This window comes from Nematolebias whitei, chromosome 3, assembly GCF_014905685.2.
Source record: "Nematolebias whitei isolate Nwh7 chromosome 3, NemWhi1, whole genome shotgun sequence".
In the NCBI taxonomy this organism is placed as follows: Eukaryota; Metazoa; Chordata; class Actinopteri; order Cyprinodontiformes; family Rivulidae; genus Nematolebias; species Nematolebias whitei.
Genome location: NC_056500.1, coordinates 40860132 through 40875105, shown reverse-complemented (window position 1 = coordinate 40875105; position 14974 = coordinate 40860132). Strand labels below are relative to the sequence as shown.

General features: G+C 41.5%; 1 protein-coding gene across 1 annotated transcript in view; it reads right to left on the bottom strand.

Annotated features, from left to right (window-relative positions):
- Positions 1-4345: 4345 nt before the first annotated feature.
- The window catches only part of LOC119408127 (ubiquitin-protein ligase E3A), an 18571-nt gene continuing 7942 nt past the window's right edge, over positions 4346-14974 (bottom strand). Inside the window, exons 6-11 of the mRNA XM_037674967.1 lie at positions 14130-14335; positions 13827-13991; positions 10564-10719; positions 5118-5191; positions 4811-4954; positions 4346-4677 (exon numbers count right to left, since the gene is read on the bottom strand). Of these exons, the coding sequence (XP_037530895.1) occupies positions 4557-4677; positions 4811-4954; positions 5118-5191; positions 10564-10719; positions 13827-13991; positions 14130-14335 (866 nt within the window). The 3' untranslated portion in view covers positions 4346-4556. The remainder of the gene's footprint in view (positions 4678-4810; positions 4955-5117; positions 5192-10563; positions 10720-13826; positions 13992-14129; positions 14336-14974) is intronic.

Sequence of the window (14974 nt, the reverse complement as noted above, 5' to 3'; positions counted from 1 at the left end):
CGATGATGTGTTCGCATCCACCTCAAAAATATGTAGTTGCGCCCCTGGTTCACAGCCACCTGTGGGAAGGGAGAGCGATAGGAGGGGAGGTGAAGGAGCAGAGGGGAGGTGAAGGAGCAGAGGGGAGGTGAAGCAGCAGAGGGGAGGTGAAGGAGCAGAGGGGAGGTGAAGGAGCAGAGGGGCGCCTAATCAGTGCTGTTCCCCTGTTATTGATCATTTAGAAAATGCCTACTAGAAAAACATTTTTTCTACAGAGGGTTTTGACGCCCCCTGCAGTGCAGCGCCCCTATGCGTCGCATACGCTGCATACCCGCTTTTTGCGCCACTGGATATATGGATGCAGTTAGAGAGGACATGGAGGTAGTTGGAGTGAGGACAGACAATGCAGAGGACAAAGTGAGTGACAAGATTCTGTTTGTATCTGCCAACAACACCAGACTCAGCAATGGTGTTAAAAGGTTAATTTTTAAAGCAGCTTCTGGTGGAGGTCTGGGTCCCGGTGGAAGTCCAGTCTTCTCAGTCTGTGGTGTGGCAAAAACAGGAGAAGCGCTGAACCATGTGACGTCACTTGTGCAGTAAGAGCTGCAGCAGGAGAGCAGAACGGAGTGCTGCGTGTGGACCGTGGAGGGCAAGTCCAAAAGCAGGGTCCAGAAAACTTAGCAGGGGTCGTTAACAGGAGATCAGAGAGCTGATACCAGTACAAGGACGTGATCCGTAGGCCTAGTCGAAGGAGGAGAAGAAAAGGGTCGATACCGTGGACAGATGAAGCAGACAAATCCAGAAAGGGACAAGGCGAGGAGTCAAGAAAACAAGGCTGAGGTTCGTGGTCAGGAGTCAGAATCAGGAACGCTAATGATGGTACTATGAAACAAAAGCTTCAAAACATGCTTCGAACCCTGAAGTAAAATTATATCGGACCACTGCTTCAGAGCCTGTTTTGTTGCGGAAGAATTCACGTGATATGTGACGTCTAAAACAAACTGTTTCGTTGTCGTAATGAATCGTTTGACTGGTTCGCGGTCCAATCAGCTGATTCCCTGGCACCGTCTCGTCTCGATTCTGACAGATGACAGGCTGAGACAGTTTTGAATTGAGAGCGCGCAACACTATAAAACAGCTCTAAAATGTTTGCAAAGTGCTGGGAGTTTTTGCTGTTGTGTTGTTGATTTAGTTGAAATTGAGTAATTATGGAGCCAGCCAGGAAAAGGGGTCGTTCTAACATGTGGGAACACTTCATTCTGCTCATGATAAAGTGGTTCCGGCATTTAAATGTCAAAAAAGTAATAGTAATGTTCAGCAGTGAAGATATTATCTAACCCATTTAACCCACGTATTTAATATAATTACAGTAAAAAGATGTATGTGATTTTAATAATCATACAGTATATCAGTATGGGCTCAAATTAAATTTTCATTTACATTAGTCTATTTCTACAGGTGCACTGTTGGGTGTGTTCAACTGAACTGAAGTACTGTCTCATGGCAATATCTCCTCTACGATTAGACACTTATTATTTTATTGTTATTTTTAAGAATGATAAAGACTCTGCCACAATTGCACAAGCACAATACCAGTGCAACATTTTTATTAAATCTCTTCAATGCATATTTATCAATCTTTATTCAAAAACATGTAGGCATAAATAAATTTTCAAACCAGACAACATAGAAAGTTGAATAATTAAAAAAAAAAATCTGTTTTTTATTACAGTAGTTTCTTTATCACTATAGTCACTGAAGTTCTTCAGTATGTGCCACCAACATCATAATGCTTAATTTGACAGCAGCATTGTAAAATGCCACAAGAGGTAAATGTAACTGAAGCTTCAACAAATTAACCTTTTTTTGAAACAAACATTTTTCAGTCAGGTCATCTGGACAGTTTCTTTTCTTGCGCTGAAACGTGTCGCCTTCAATCACCTTTGGTGAAGCCTTCTAGATCGAAGGCAAAACGTTTCAGCACAAGAAAAGAAACTGTCCAGATGACCTGACTGAAAAATGTTGGATTGTATACCTGAATTATTGAGCATGGACTTTGTTGTTTTTTTGGAAACATTTGGCCCAACTGGTTCAATGCTTCATAAAAGCTTTATTTTCTCATCACTAAGGAAGACTGGATGTGTAGTGGCAAGAAGCTTTCAATAATCTGGCACTGAGTGAGAGTGGAGCTGGGCTTATGAAGGGAGCAGAGCAGGTGGAACTGATTAGAGCTGATTGTGACTGAGCAGAGGAGGTGTAGTGCAGGGAGACATGAGCTGAGAAAGGGTGACAAGCATTCCTAGGTTGAAACATGAAAACTAAAACAAAACTGTGGAAGGTAGGGGTAAATACGTGACAGTGAGCTGGAGAAAGATGACTTGCTATGGCAACCCCTGAAGAGGGAAAAGCTGAAAGAAGCAGCAGCAGCAGCTACTCCAAACCCAGTGAGAAACTGGTCTCACCTGGTGTAGCTTTCTGAGTTACCTCAGCTTGGAGAAATGTTCTGACTCTTAACAAGACCCATGAGCTAATGGCTAGTCTGAGCACAGCCAAGACCAAGACTCCTGCTGTCTTTAAGCACGTCCAGTCTTAATAATTTTGGTAAGTCATGCAAACACTGTTTGTTGGACCTGCATATCTGCTTACATCTACTGGTAAATCCATAAATACAATATATTCAAGTGCAGCTAGCTGCAACACTTTCAGTACAGCTTAGGGTCATTTCCTGTTGGGCTTTCTTCCTTCTTTATTTTAAATGGCTCTGGAAAAAAGAAGACATTTTGAAGAATAAAGTGGAATTTAACGTTCAAAAAGCTTCACAAGAGGAAATGTATAAGGTCGTTTTCACACTAGATAGTCCGGTAGACTCGGTTTGGGACCAATATTCATGAGCTTTTGTTTACATTTGAGCTGGTGCGTTTGCATTCACACTGCACTGTGCAGTCGAGTCAACCTGTTGAACCAACCTATTACCCCCCTCGCCTGTGGGGGCGCTGAACCAAGAACTACTGAAAGAAACGACACAAAAACCTCTGAAGACACGTCTTCTTCTTCTCCTGTAAATAAAAATAAAAACGAAGTGGCATCAAGTTTTAGCAGTTTTAGGAGTTATATTTTGTCATTTTTCAAAAATGGACTCAGCATGAGCAGAAGATGAAACAGAAGACCATGGAGAATATTGTTTTTCCACACAAGACAGCTGACGGCTCCATATAAGGTCAGAGAAATGCGTGTTTGTTTACCCTGCGGAGCGGGGCCGGTCTGTTTGCATTCACACTGTACGTGAATCGCGCTGGAGTTCGCTTCTACCGGACCGAGACCTAGGTTTTAGCCCGGGCCAGAGTTAGCCTTTTTGTTCCGTGACAGAGTTCGATGGCGCGTTCACACCTCCCTAAACGAACCGGACTTTCTAGGAAAATGAGCTAGAGTTCGATTAAAGCGGACTAAACAGGGCTGATGTGAATGCACCCTAAAACTTCATAACTTGTTAGCTGGACCCCACTTCAAAATAGCTGAAATATGGCTTTAACTTTTAGGCTTTGGGTTTTATTTTTTTATGTTTAGTAGATGCATGTTCAGCTCATTTGTTGTTTTGTGTTTCCTTAAATGCTATAATGTAAAAATATTAAAAACGCAATCTATTTATGGCCGTTGATTGGAGCTGGGGCTTTGTTCTGTGTTGTTTATACTGTCAGGAACATGGAAATTACTCAGAGACAGGTATTTACAACAAAGTTGAAAGATTTGTCCCCTTTATTTAATTTGCATATCAGGCTTACAAAAGTTTCACATATTCTGGGTATTTTTTTTTTGAATACCTGAGATATTGGCCAAATAAAACAATAAATCCTGTCTCTTTTACATTTATAGACATTGCACATTTAGCACATTCCTCTTACAAGTGTGAAACCAGTCCTTTTTAGTAAACACTCCAACAAAGAAACCTTTTTTTTTTCATGAAGTGAAACAGCCACTCAGAAGGCACAGTCTAAAATCAAGCAAGTTACTGGAACCAAAGAACTACATCACACTCACAGCAAACCATATTCATTTCTGATATGTGAGGCACAGCACAAATAAAATACACTTCTTCAAACATATTATTGGCTTGTCGTGGGGCTACTTGTATTAGGAGGAATATAAAAGGCTTCAACTCAATGTATTCGGGAAGCTACAATGCCAAGGAGCACCATTATGCCCAATGAGGACTGGATACTGCTACTTTTTAAAGACTTCAGCAGCATTAGGAGTCAAACTACATTCATAAATATACTACATGTGCTGCATACTAATGCACGTTTATGATTTAATTAATTGTGCTCAGAAGCAGATCACATGAAAAACAAATTATTTAATATTTATGTGCTGTTCTAAACTCTTATTGGGATATTTAGTATCTATGAAAGTGACAAATTGAGAAAGGCTCAGTATGAAAGGCAAAGAGTGGACTTAAATAATCTGCAGCATCTGGTTAGGCACAGGGTTATTACAGCATTTTGTTTTATCACATCTTTTTGTGTTGTTTCTTAATCCCAGTTTATCACCAATAAAGACAGAAAACTGCCTTAGTGGATTTGTCACAGCATCCCAAAACCTTTGGCATATGTGATGGCCTTAAGGAGTCTCTCCCTCAGTTTTTCTTTAGAAGAGTATTCGGGGAGCAGCAATGCATTAAAGCAGGTATGACAGGTTGGAAGCCTGCAAAACAAACAAACAAAAAGAACCCAGAGTGTTTAAACATCTAGAGAAAATTCAGACTCTTGATGTTTTTGACATATAAACACACAAGCAGAGTAAAAATCTTTCCACTCTATTTCCAGGGTGGACGTACCTGTCTGTGTCAGAGCCGTTCTTGGCGATGATCATCTTTAATTTGCCAAGACCACCAACTGGTGCTCTGTCTGTACCAGTAGTGAACTGAAGAAACAGCCTTTTCTGTTCTTCTCCAAAGGAGTGAACGATTTCCCAGAAATCCCTGTTTTCAGAAATATAGGAAAATAATTTCTCTTTTACAAACTTCCAAACCTTGCATGACCAGTGATGCAATGCCTACTATTGCCACTAGGGGTCTGACTATTATGTGTTTACAGTACACAAACTGACTCTCAGTAAAAAAAGATAAAACTCAGTAGACTTACTTGATAATTTGACTATCTTTGTTATAACCTCCATCATAGTCTGTTGTCTTTTGGAGTGCTTCAAAGTCAAGTTTCTATAAAATGAAAAAGAAAGTGCACATCATTAATAAAATACTGGCCAAAATGAAAAGAGAAAAATCAACCAATTTTACAGAAATGTCACGGTTTTCTAAAATTAGACGATAACATGTAATTTGTTCCGAAATTTTCATCAGTTTATCGATCATCAATTGTGTTTGCAAAATATAAACAAACCACGAGTTTGATCTGAATAACAAATTTGGGGGACAGCCATGTTTGATAGTGAGTTTCATCACTAATCCTTTTATTGACACTTTTAGTTTATTTAGAAACTGAGAATACTAAGTTCTGTCACAATGGACAACAACCCATCTATTCTCTCCATATCTACGACCTATTAAAACGTGTTTGTACTGTTGGAATTTGGAAGACCTTCAGTGTGAAGGCCATCATGACGCTGCTATGCTTTTAGTAGACCTTTGCTGCTATTTTCTGACAGTCTCTTATGGTCTCACCAAGCTTTAAATGGCTGCACTTGCACAACTCTCTTGAAACACATCACAATGTGGCTATATGTTAGAAAATCATGTCACCACAACACAACACTACCACTGTATCATGGTAGGTTGTTTTTATGAACTGGTCCCAATGACAGTGATAGCCTAGCCATGAGGTCAGTGTGTGAACAGTCTTGCTATTACAATGTCCAATAAACACCTCTTGATCAGTACCTGACCATCTGTTGATGATCAGTCTGAGAGGAGCCCATGTCCTGAAAACCCATCTGTGTTCTCTTCCCAGGAATGCTTCCGTCTTTCATAATATTGTTTCAGGTTACATTTCTAAATGTAGCAGCCAACTGTATTGAGTAACAACAGTTTTCCAAGAAATAACTAGCCCATGTGGCTATATGGTGAAATCACAGCTGTTTTTCATGTAATTCTGTTTGATAGCTCGAAGTCATGATGATCTAACTTGGTTTCCAGCCTTCAATCACTAAATGTTTTGCACCATAACACACCAGCAGATGATAAAAGACGAGAGGGTAGCCTCCCTCTGCCTACGTGTGGGGGAACGGGTTCTGACTGTTGTTTGTGCTTATGCGCAAAACAGCAGTTCATATTACCCACCCTTTTTGGAGTCCTTGAAGGGGGTACTGGAGAGTGCACCTCCTGGGGACTCCCTTGTTCTGCTGGGGGACTTCAACGCTCATGTGGACAATGACAGTGAGACCTGGAGGGGTGTGGTTGGGAGGAACCCCCCGCCCCCCCGATCTGAACTCGAGTGGTGTTCTGTTATTGGACTTCTGTGCTCATCATGGATTGTCCATAACAAACACAATGTTCAAGCATAAGGGTGCCCATATGTGCTCTTGGCAGCAGGACACCCTAGGCCTCAGTTCGATGACCGACTTTGTTGCCGTCTCATGATCTGCAGCCACGTCTTGGACACTCGGGTGAAGAGAGGGGCGGAGCGGTCCACTGACCACTACCTGGTGGTGAGTTGGCTCCGATGGTGGGGGAGGATGCCGGTCAGACCTGGCAGACCAAAACATATTGCGAGGGTCTGCTGGGAACGTCTGGCAGAGTCTCCCGTGAGATGGAACTTTAACTCCCACCTCTGGGAGAGCTTTGAACATGTTCCGGGGAGGTGGGGGACATCGAGTCCGAATGGGCCATGTTCCATGCCTCTATTGTCAAGGCGGCTTATCAAAGCTGTGGCCGCAAGGTTGTTGGTGCCTGTCGTGGTGGTAACCCTCGAACCCGGTGGTGGACACCGGCCATCAGGAATGCTGTCAGGCTAAAGAAGGAGTCCTATAGGGCCTTTTTGAACTGTGGGACCCCAGAAGCAACTGATGGGTACCGGCAGTCCAAGCGGCATGTGGCTCGGGTGGTCGCTGATGCAAAAACTCGGGCATGGGAGGAGTTTGGAGAGGCCATGGAGAATGACTTCCGTACAGCTTCAAGGCAAATCTGGTCCACCGTCTGGCGTCTCAGGGGGGGAAAGCGATATGCTACCAACACTATTTATAGTGGAGGTGGTTTGCTGCTGACAACAACTCGGGATGTCATGGATCCGTGGGCAGAATACTTCAAAGGCCTCCTCAATCCCACCAGCATGTCTTCTACTGAAGAAGCGGAGCCTGGTGACTTTGGGTCGGGCTCTCCAATCTCTGGTGCTGAGGTCACTGAGGTGGTTAAAAACCTCCTCGGTGGCAGGGCCCCAGGGGTGGATGAGATTCGCTCGGAGTTCCTTAAGGCTCTGGATGTTGTATGGTTGTGTTAGCTTACATGACTCTACAATATTGCATGGACATCGGGGGAAGTTCCCCTGGATTAGCAGACTGGGGTGTTGGTCCCCCTATTCAAAAAGGGGGACCATAGAGTGTGCTCCAACTACAGGGAGATCACACTCTTAAGCCTCCCTGGTAAGGTCTATTCAGGAGTTCTGGAGAGGATGGTCCATCACATAGTCGAACCTCGGATTCAGTAGGAGCAGTGCAGTTTTCGTCCTAGTCGTGGAACACTGAACCAGCTCTACACTCTCAACAGGGTCTTGGAGGGTGTGTGGGAGTTTGCCCAACCAGTCTATATGTGCTTTGTGGACTTGGAGAAGGCGTTTGACCACGTCCCTTGGGGAACCCTGTGAGGGGCACTCTAGGAGTATGGGGTACCAGGCCCTTTGATATGGGCTGTTAACTCCCTGTACGAACGGTGTCAGAGCTTGGTCTGCATTGCCGGCAGTAAGTCTGGCTCGTTCCCAGTGAGAGTTGGACTCCGCCAAGGTTGCCCTTTGTCACCGATTCTGTTCATAACTTTTAAGGACAGAATTTCTAGGTGCAGCCAAGATGTTGAGGGGATCCGTTTTGGTGGCCTTAGGATTGATTCTCTGTTTTTTGCAGATGATGTGGTCCTATTGGCTTCATCAAGTTGTGATTTACAGCTTTCACTGGAGTGGCTCGCAGCCGAGTGAGATGCGGCCGGGATGAGGATCAGTTCCTCCAAATCTGAGGCCATGGTCTTGAGCTGGAAAACAGTAGAGTGCCCTGTCTGGGTCAGGGAGGAGGTCCTGCCCCAAGTGGAGGAGTTTAAGTATCTTGGAGTCTTGTTCACGAATGAGAGAAAAATGGAGCGGGAGATCGATAGGCGGATAGGTGCAGCGTCGGCAGTGAAGCGGGCGTGGTACCGGTTTGTCGTGGTAAAGAGAGAGATGAGTCAAAAGGCGAAGCTCTCAATTTACCGGTCGATCTACGTTCCTACCCTCATGTATGGTCATGAGCTTTGGGTTGTGACCGAAAGAACGAGATCACGGATATAGGCAGCCGAAATGAGTTTTCTCCGCAGGGTGTCTGGGCTCTCCCTTAGAGATAGGATGAGAAGCTCAGTCATCCAGGAGGGACTCAGAGTAGAGCCGCTGCTTCTTCACATCGAGAGGAGCCAGATGAGGTGGCTTGGGCATCTGGTTAGGATGCCTCCTGAACGCCTTTCTGGTGAGGTGTTCCGGGCACGTCCCGCCGGGAGGAGACACAGAGGAAGACCCAGGACACGCTGGAGGGACTATAGTTCTTGGCTGGCCTGGGAACACCTCGGGATTCCCCCGGAGGAGCTGGCCCAAGTGGCTGGGGAGAGGGAAGTCTGGGCCTCCCTACTTAGGCTGCTACCCCCGCGACCCGACCCCTGATAAGCGGAAGAAAATGGATGAATGGATGGATGATAAAAAAGACCTGTGTTATATCATTGGTGTTAGAAGCATTCATTATGTGAGTGAGGAGACAGATTGGTGGGAGGGTCTGGGGGTCCTCCCCCAGAAATTTTTGAATAAAGTAGATGCCATTTCCTGCATTCTGGTGTATTTTAACGAGTTGTTAAACATCTACATCTACCTACATAAGTAAACGCTTGATTCCATAACTATGAGAGCATGTCACAATGCTCCCCCGCAGTCGACAACTGCTGGCACTAACGTAATGCTAAACTAGCGACGCGCAATACAGACATGCTAGCTAAGATGCTACAGCTGTAGTGCTCCCTTTCTCTCACACATCCTAACCCCCCACCCTACCCTGGTCAACAACTGCCCACACTAATGTGGCGCTAAGCTAAAATGCAACACAGAGGTGTCTCCCCTGCCTCGTCAAGTGAACAAACACTGCAATCGGTGTGGAGAGTTGCTGTAAGTAACCAAGAAAACCCGGAGTGGACTTTTGTTTGTTTATTCTCCTATAAATCAAGTGAAATGGATTCATTAAAGAAAAAACAGAAACAGTACTGAGTGAACTAATATTTCATGGTAAATGTGTGTGTGTGTGTGTGTGGGGGGGGGGGGGACAAATATTTTTTAAATGTTAGGGGGACACGTCTCCTTCACATATATTTGTTGTGTCACATATGTTGCTAATCAGTTTTACATTAAGAAATATACATACCTGTATATATTTTTATCATATCATTAATTCAGTCTGTTTGTTTCCTAAGTAGGTAATTTATTTAGGAATTAGCATGTTGGTTAGCAAGCTAGTCAGTTGTACCGAATGAAATAGGTCAAATTACAATTATTTAATGTGAATTGGCACTAATATATATATATATATATATATATATATATATATATATATATATATAATTTATTTATTTATTTATTTTTTACAATAAACTGTATAAACAAAACTCAATGCGAATTTGCCATTTTGACTATGAATAATTAAATATACAGTATAGTTAATGCTCCTTTTATATCCGATGTTGACACCATCACCAGTTATTAATTATTTGTGGCTATTATTTTGGGGTTTAGTGTGCAGTAATTTGGTCAACTCTTTTTATGTGAAATGTGTTTTTAAAAAAAGTCAGTTTGATTGGATTTGATTGTATTTGTAGAATCTTCTAAACCTCTTCTACTTGTGACCTTAATCAACTTTTATGTTTCTCTGTGTTGGTGGGACCAAACTGTGAATTAATTTAGATTATCTGAACAAAACAAAGACAGTCTGAAAAACTTCTCTTTGTACTCTGATATGTTTGCGGGTGGCTGTGGCTGAGTGGTTAGAGCAGTCGTCCTCCAATGTGAGAGTTGGGGGTTCGAATCCACCAGCAGTCACATGTCGAAGTGTCCCTGGGCAAGACACTGAACCCCTCATAGCCTCTGATGTGTGTCCCATCAGTGTATGAATGTGATCTAAAGCACTGATTAGTCTCTTTAGAAAGATTTGTTCAATTAGCTTTATAGAGATCTAGTAGAGTGCTGTATGAATGGGTAAATGAGGACACAGATTGTAGTGTAAAGCACTTTGAGTATCTTGAAATAAGATAGAAAGGCGTTATTTAAGTACAGTCCATTTACCATTTAAAAATATGTTCAACTAAATTATTGTACAAGTTTCTGTTCTTTGTCAAAAACTGTTTACAGGTTGAGCAGTGTTTCTCACCCTGCTTCCACAGATGAGCAGCTCCACTTCCTCTGGTCTGAACAAATATTTCAGCGGCGACTCATTTGTGACCATCAGGAATCCTTTCTTAAAGGCTTTGAATTGTCTTTCCACACTCGTGTTCAGGATGTACTCCACATACAGATCCACAAACTCCTGTAAACAGACAAGGATTTGTTTAAATGTAAGCATTGTTTCTTTAATTTAGTCTCTTCTGTGTTCATTACTGAGCCAACCTACAGAGAGTACTAGCATGATGGAAACAATAACTATGTTCGTTACTTTTTTAAAGATGTTTTCTCTTCACTGATTGACTGACTGAGAATTTTTGGTATGAATATTTTTTATTATAATAAGGCTGAGAACATTATTCAGTCCTGCTTTGAGAACATGCCCAAAACATTCTCTTATCTTGGCCTGGAGGCCGAATAGCTGATGGCCATGGATCATGTCTGTCCTTCTGTCTGGCTTTGAGAGAACACCCGCTGGATTCTGCTGCTGTGTGAAAATCTGCAGCAAACTATTCAACACTCAATCTGTGACATGTTCTATGCATTACGCATCCATGTGTAATCCGTCATAAATGAGTTCTTGCAAGTAAAACACTGGATGAAAATCTTCTCCTGCAGTCGAGTGTGGTTCTTTTTGTGTATGTAAAATAAAGCAACAATATTTTTTTCTCTAAGAACTTATGTTGTTAGTTGTTGTGAAATACACATATTAGTCTAAAGGGTAAGCAGTAAACCTTGTCGGTTCTCTATTTATACTATGTAGCAGTAGCAATTTTAGCCTTTTTTTGGGGGAAAGGGGGGGGGGCTCAAGCACCCCTAAAATTTAACTCGGCACCTCTGAAAAATAAAAATAAAACATCATTAGGATTTTGTAAGGAAGTAAAAATGAATAAATGATGACGCTCTTAAACAGGCTGGTAAAATCTGATTTTTTAGCATGAGTCAGATCCTCAGTTCCACCTGTCAATCAATCCAGTACGCTTGCCAGCAAATGACCAATCGGTGATCTCAATTTGTCCCGAAGGCAAACGCCCCTTACCTGCAGGAGCAATGCCCCCTTTTCCTCTGACAACATGGTTTTGCATTATGAACGCTTTCCAGTCAGAGGTTAATAGTTAAATTAAAGGTGATTAAAGCTATCCTGATGCATGCTCAATAATCCAGGTAGAAAAATAAAAAAAAAGTTAAATCTGGTCCTCTGGACATTCAAAAAGCAAAACAAAGAAAAAATGTAGAAAAGTTTCGTCTTTCATCCGAAAGACTTCCTCAGTCTGAGGTGCTGTATTCAGCTCAGTCTTATAAATATCACCTTCTCAGAGTGGATCAACCAGTTTTGCTGCTGACAACCAAAACCAGCTGGTTGAGCAGCTGGTTTTGGTTGTCAGCACTAGGGCATTAACAGAGTTCTCGAGTAATCTACACATTGATTGCTAGGACATCTATCGAGGTTAAAAAGTTAACATCGAGTATCCGTAGTGGCGTCATATTATGTGACCACTGTATGACCGTAGGGGGCGGTGTTGCACTGTTGCAGGTCACAGAGTATGGTGTAACACCGGGTCCAATCCACCGAACCAGAACCAGTTTCGGTTTAAGTTTTGTTTTTGACATGCTGCATGTTTCTTCACGTTTGCAGTTTAATAATAATAACTAATAGTTTAGTTTTTCCTGTGACTTATTTGCAGTATGATAAATGGTAGGAGCATAATATACGCTCCCAATGTTTTGTTGGTCTTTTTTTGTAAATAATTACCTTTTTTTGAGGTTTTATTTATTTATTTATTTTTGTATCTTGAGATCTATGACGTCATCAAACACTCGAGTTCTACTCGGGTTTTATTATGTTAATGTCGAGTTTAAAAATTATTTACTCGTTCAACCCCTAGTCAGCACAGTTTTGCACTTCTTACAAATCTCACCATGGGGTGCATTGTTCAAATCAAGAGCCAATTTCAGTGCTGGGGGCTAGAACCCCCTAAAGGTCAGATCCTAGTATCGCCCCTGCTATGTAGTTACAGACTTTTGAATTTTTTATCTTGAAAATTTTGAAACCAGGGACAATAAATAACATCCAAATAAAAAGACAGAAGAACTAGAAGAACAGAAGAATTCCTTAGATAGAGAACTTTACTAATTGGCTTTTATGTATGTGAAAGTTTCTTTAAAGTGCCCTGAGACAACTTTGTTGTGATTTGGCACTATATAAAAAAACTGAATTGAATTGAACTTAAAAAAAAAGTAAATAAGTGTGGAACTGAGTCAATATAACAAAAGCCACAGTAATAAAGTTTTTTGGGTGTGCAGATGTTGTCCCTTCTCATGCATGAGGCCATCAAGTGGGGTTCTTTAATCACTGAAGTTCATCCAACTTTCAAATGCTGCAAATTTCATTTGCTAAATCTGTTGATTCTTTCAAATGGAAATTTATAAGTTCTGATTTTTTAAATAAAATGATAAGAACTACAATGGCCACACAGCAGGTGTGCTCCCACATACAGCACAAAGGTGAAACCGCATTACAAAACATGCTAACAAAAGTAGAAAACTTAGATCTCAGTGAACCAATACAAGAGAAAAATTGGAGATTTGCTGTACTTTTCTGCTTTCTTTAGATGCCTGAGGTTGCATGTTGAAAAGGTTGAACAGATTATATAGAAAATACACAATGACCAAAATAATAGTTATTAATAATGTTTTTTTTTTTATTAAAAATGGTTTTACAACCCATATTTGAAAACATTTTAAATGTAAGGCCTTCAAATGTCATTTTATTTTTAATTTCACTGTTGTTGCCTTTTTGAACACACAAGCTTAATGAATGAGTATAACTTCAGAAAAACAAAAAACATTTATTAATACATTTTGAAGAGTCGCAATACAACTTCAAACCTAAATTTCAAAACACAAACTAAAAAAACAACAACTAAAAATAAAAAACTATGATTTGTGACGAACTTTTGTAACAATCTGACAAGACACCAACATTTTGATGTATAAATCATAAAGGAAGTGTAAAGAGAAGCCAGATCAATGTTAAAACTGTTGCTGATGGCTCATTAGGGTCACCATAGTGACCTGCACACCTGTGTCTCACTCCCTGACAATGCATACTCCTAAACCAGTTTGTATTTTTAATGGTTATGCAAATGTTATTAGTACCGGCATATAAAAATAATTTTGTCCACATTATTTTTATAAGCTAATATAACACAGGCTAGCTGAAGACTAAACACAGCATTTGACCCAGCTCACCTGTCTGTTCTCCTTGTTAACAGGGATCTGGTCTCCTTCCTCCTTCAAATCATACAACATTGGGTTTCCAAAAAGATCTGTGTGAGATATTTGGAAGGTGAGCATCATGTCCTTTTCAACATCGCTGGTATACTCAAGTAACCCCTTCAGACTTTGATACAAAATCTGTAATGGGACAAAGACGTGATGTGTTACTGTAATTTAAAGCAATTATGGGGACATTATTACTATGTCAGAGGTTTTAATGGTAGAACTAAATTTAAGTGCTTCAAAGCATATTAGATTAGGAGAAAGCTACTACACTGGATGGGAGTCTGACAGGTCCAAGAAGGTTCCTTTTTTCCCCATGAGCTTCCTGTAGACAACCATAGGGAAGTGAACGTCCAGGATGCAGTTGTTATAAATGGCGAGCCCCAGGACAATTCCAATAAGTGTGTACTGCGCCTCATTCTCCAGCGAGGAGGAATTAAACCAGAACAGTTTTGTGGTGGCATCATAGGTGAACATTCCTGTTCAGAAAGAAGTGAAAGAAATAAAACACAATTACTGACAGAAATGAAATCTAATGAAAAGGCTGACAAAACTCCAAATATATTTAATAATAAACATGAGCAGAGAATCATACCAAAGGTTCTCAAGGACATTATACACATTTTTCTTCTTCTTTGGCTGCTCCCTGCTTCAGGGATCGCCACAGCAAACTAACTCGCACAAAGACTTGGTGAATGTTTTTACGCCTGATGTCCTTACTGATGCAACCACCGAGCTACCACAACCCTCAGTGTGGAGCATGGTTAGCATGATGGTGGGGGTTAAGGATTTGGCTCAAGGGCACATAGTGGAGCAGATGAGGGTGGAGGCAGGTGTTGGTGCTTCAACTTTCCTACCCACATTTTGATGTTGTTGGTCCAGGAGTTGAACCAGCGACCTTCCGATGGCAGGCCCACCTTCTCTAACCTCTGCACCCTGTACATATTAGTAAAAACTAAAAATGTATCCCTCCATGAGCATCTGTCCATCCACATGAATGTTTACAACATGAAGTCTATTTCCTGTTGTTAGTTCATTAAGGCCACCGTCATACTGGATGACAGCCCAGTTACTCTCCACGACCCACACCACTGGATGACAGCCCAGTTGCACTCTCC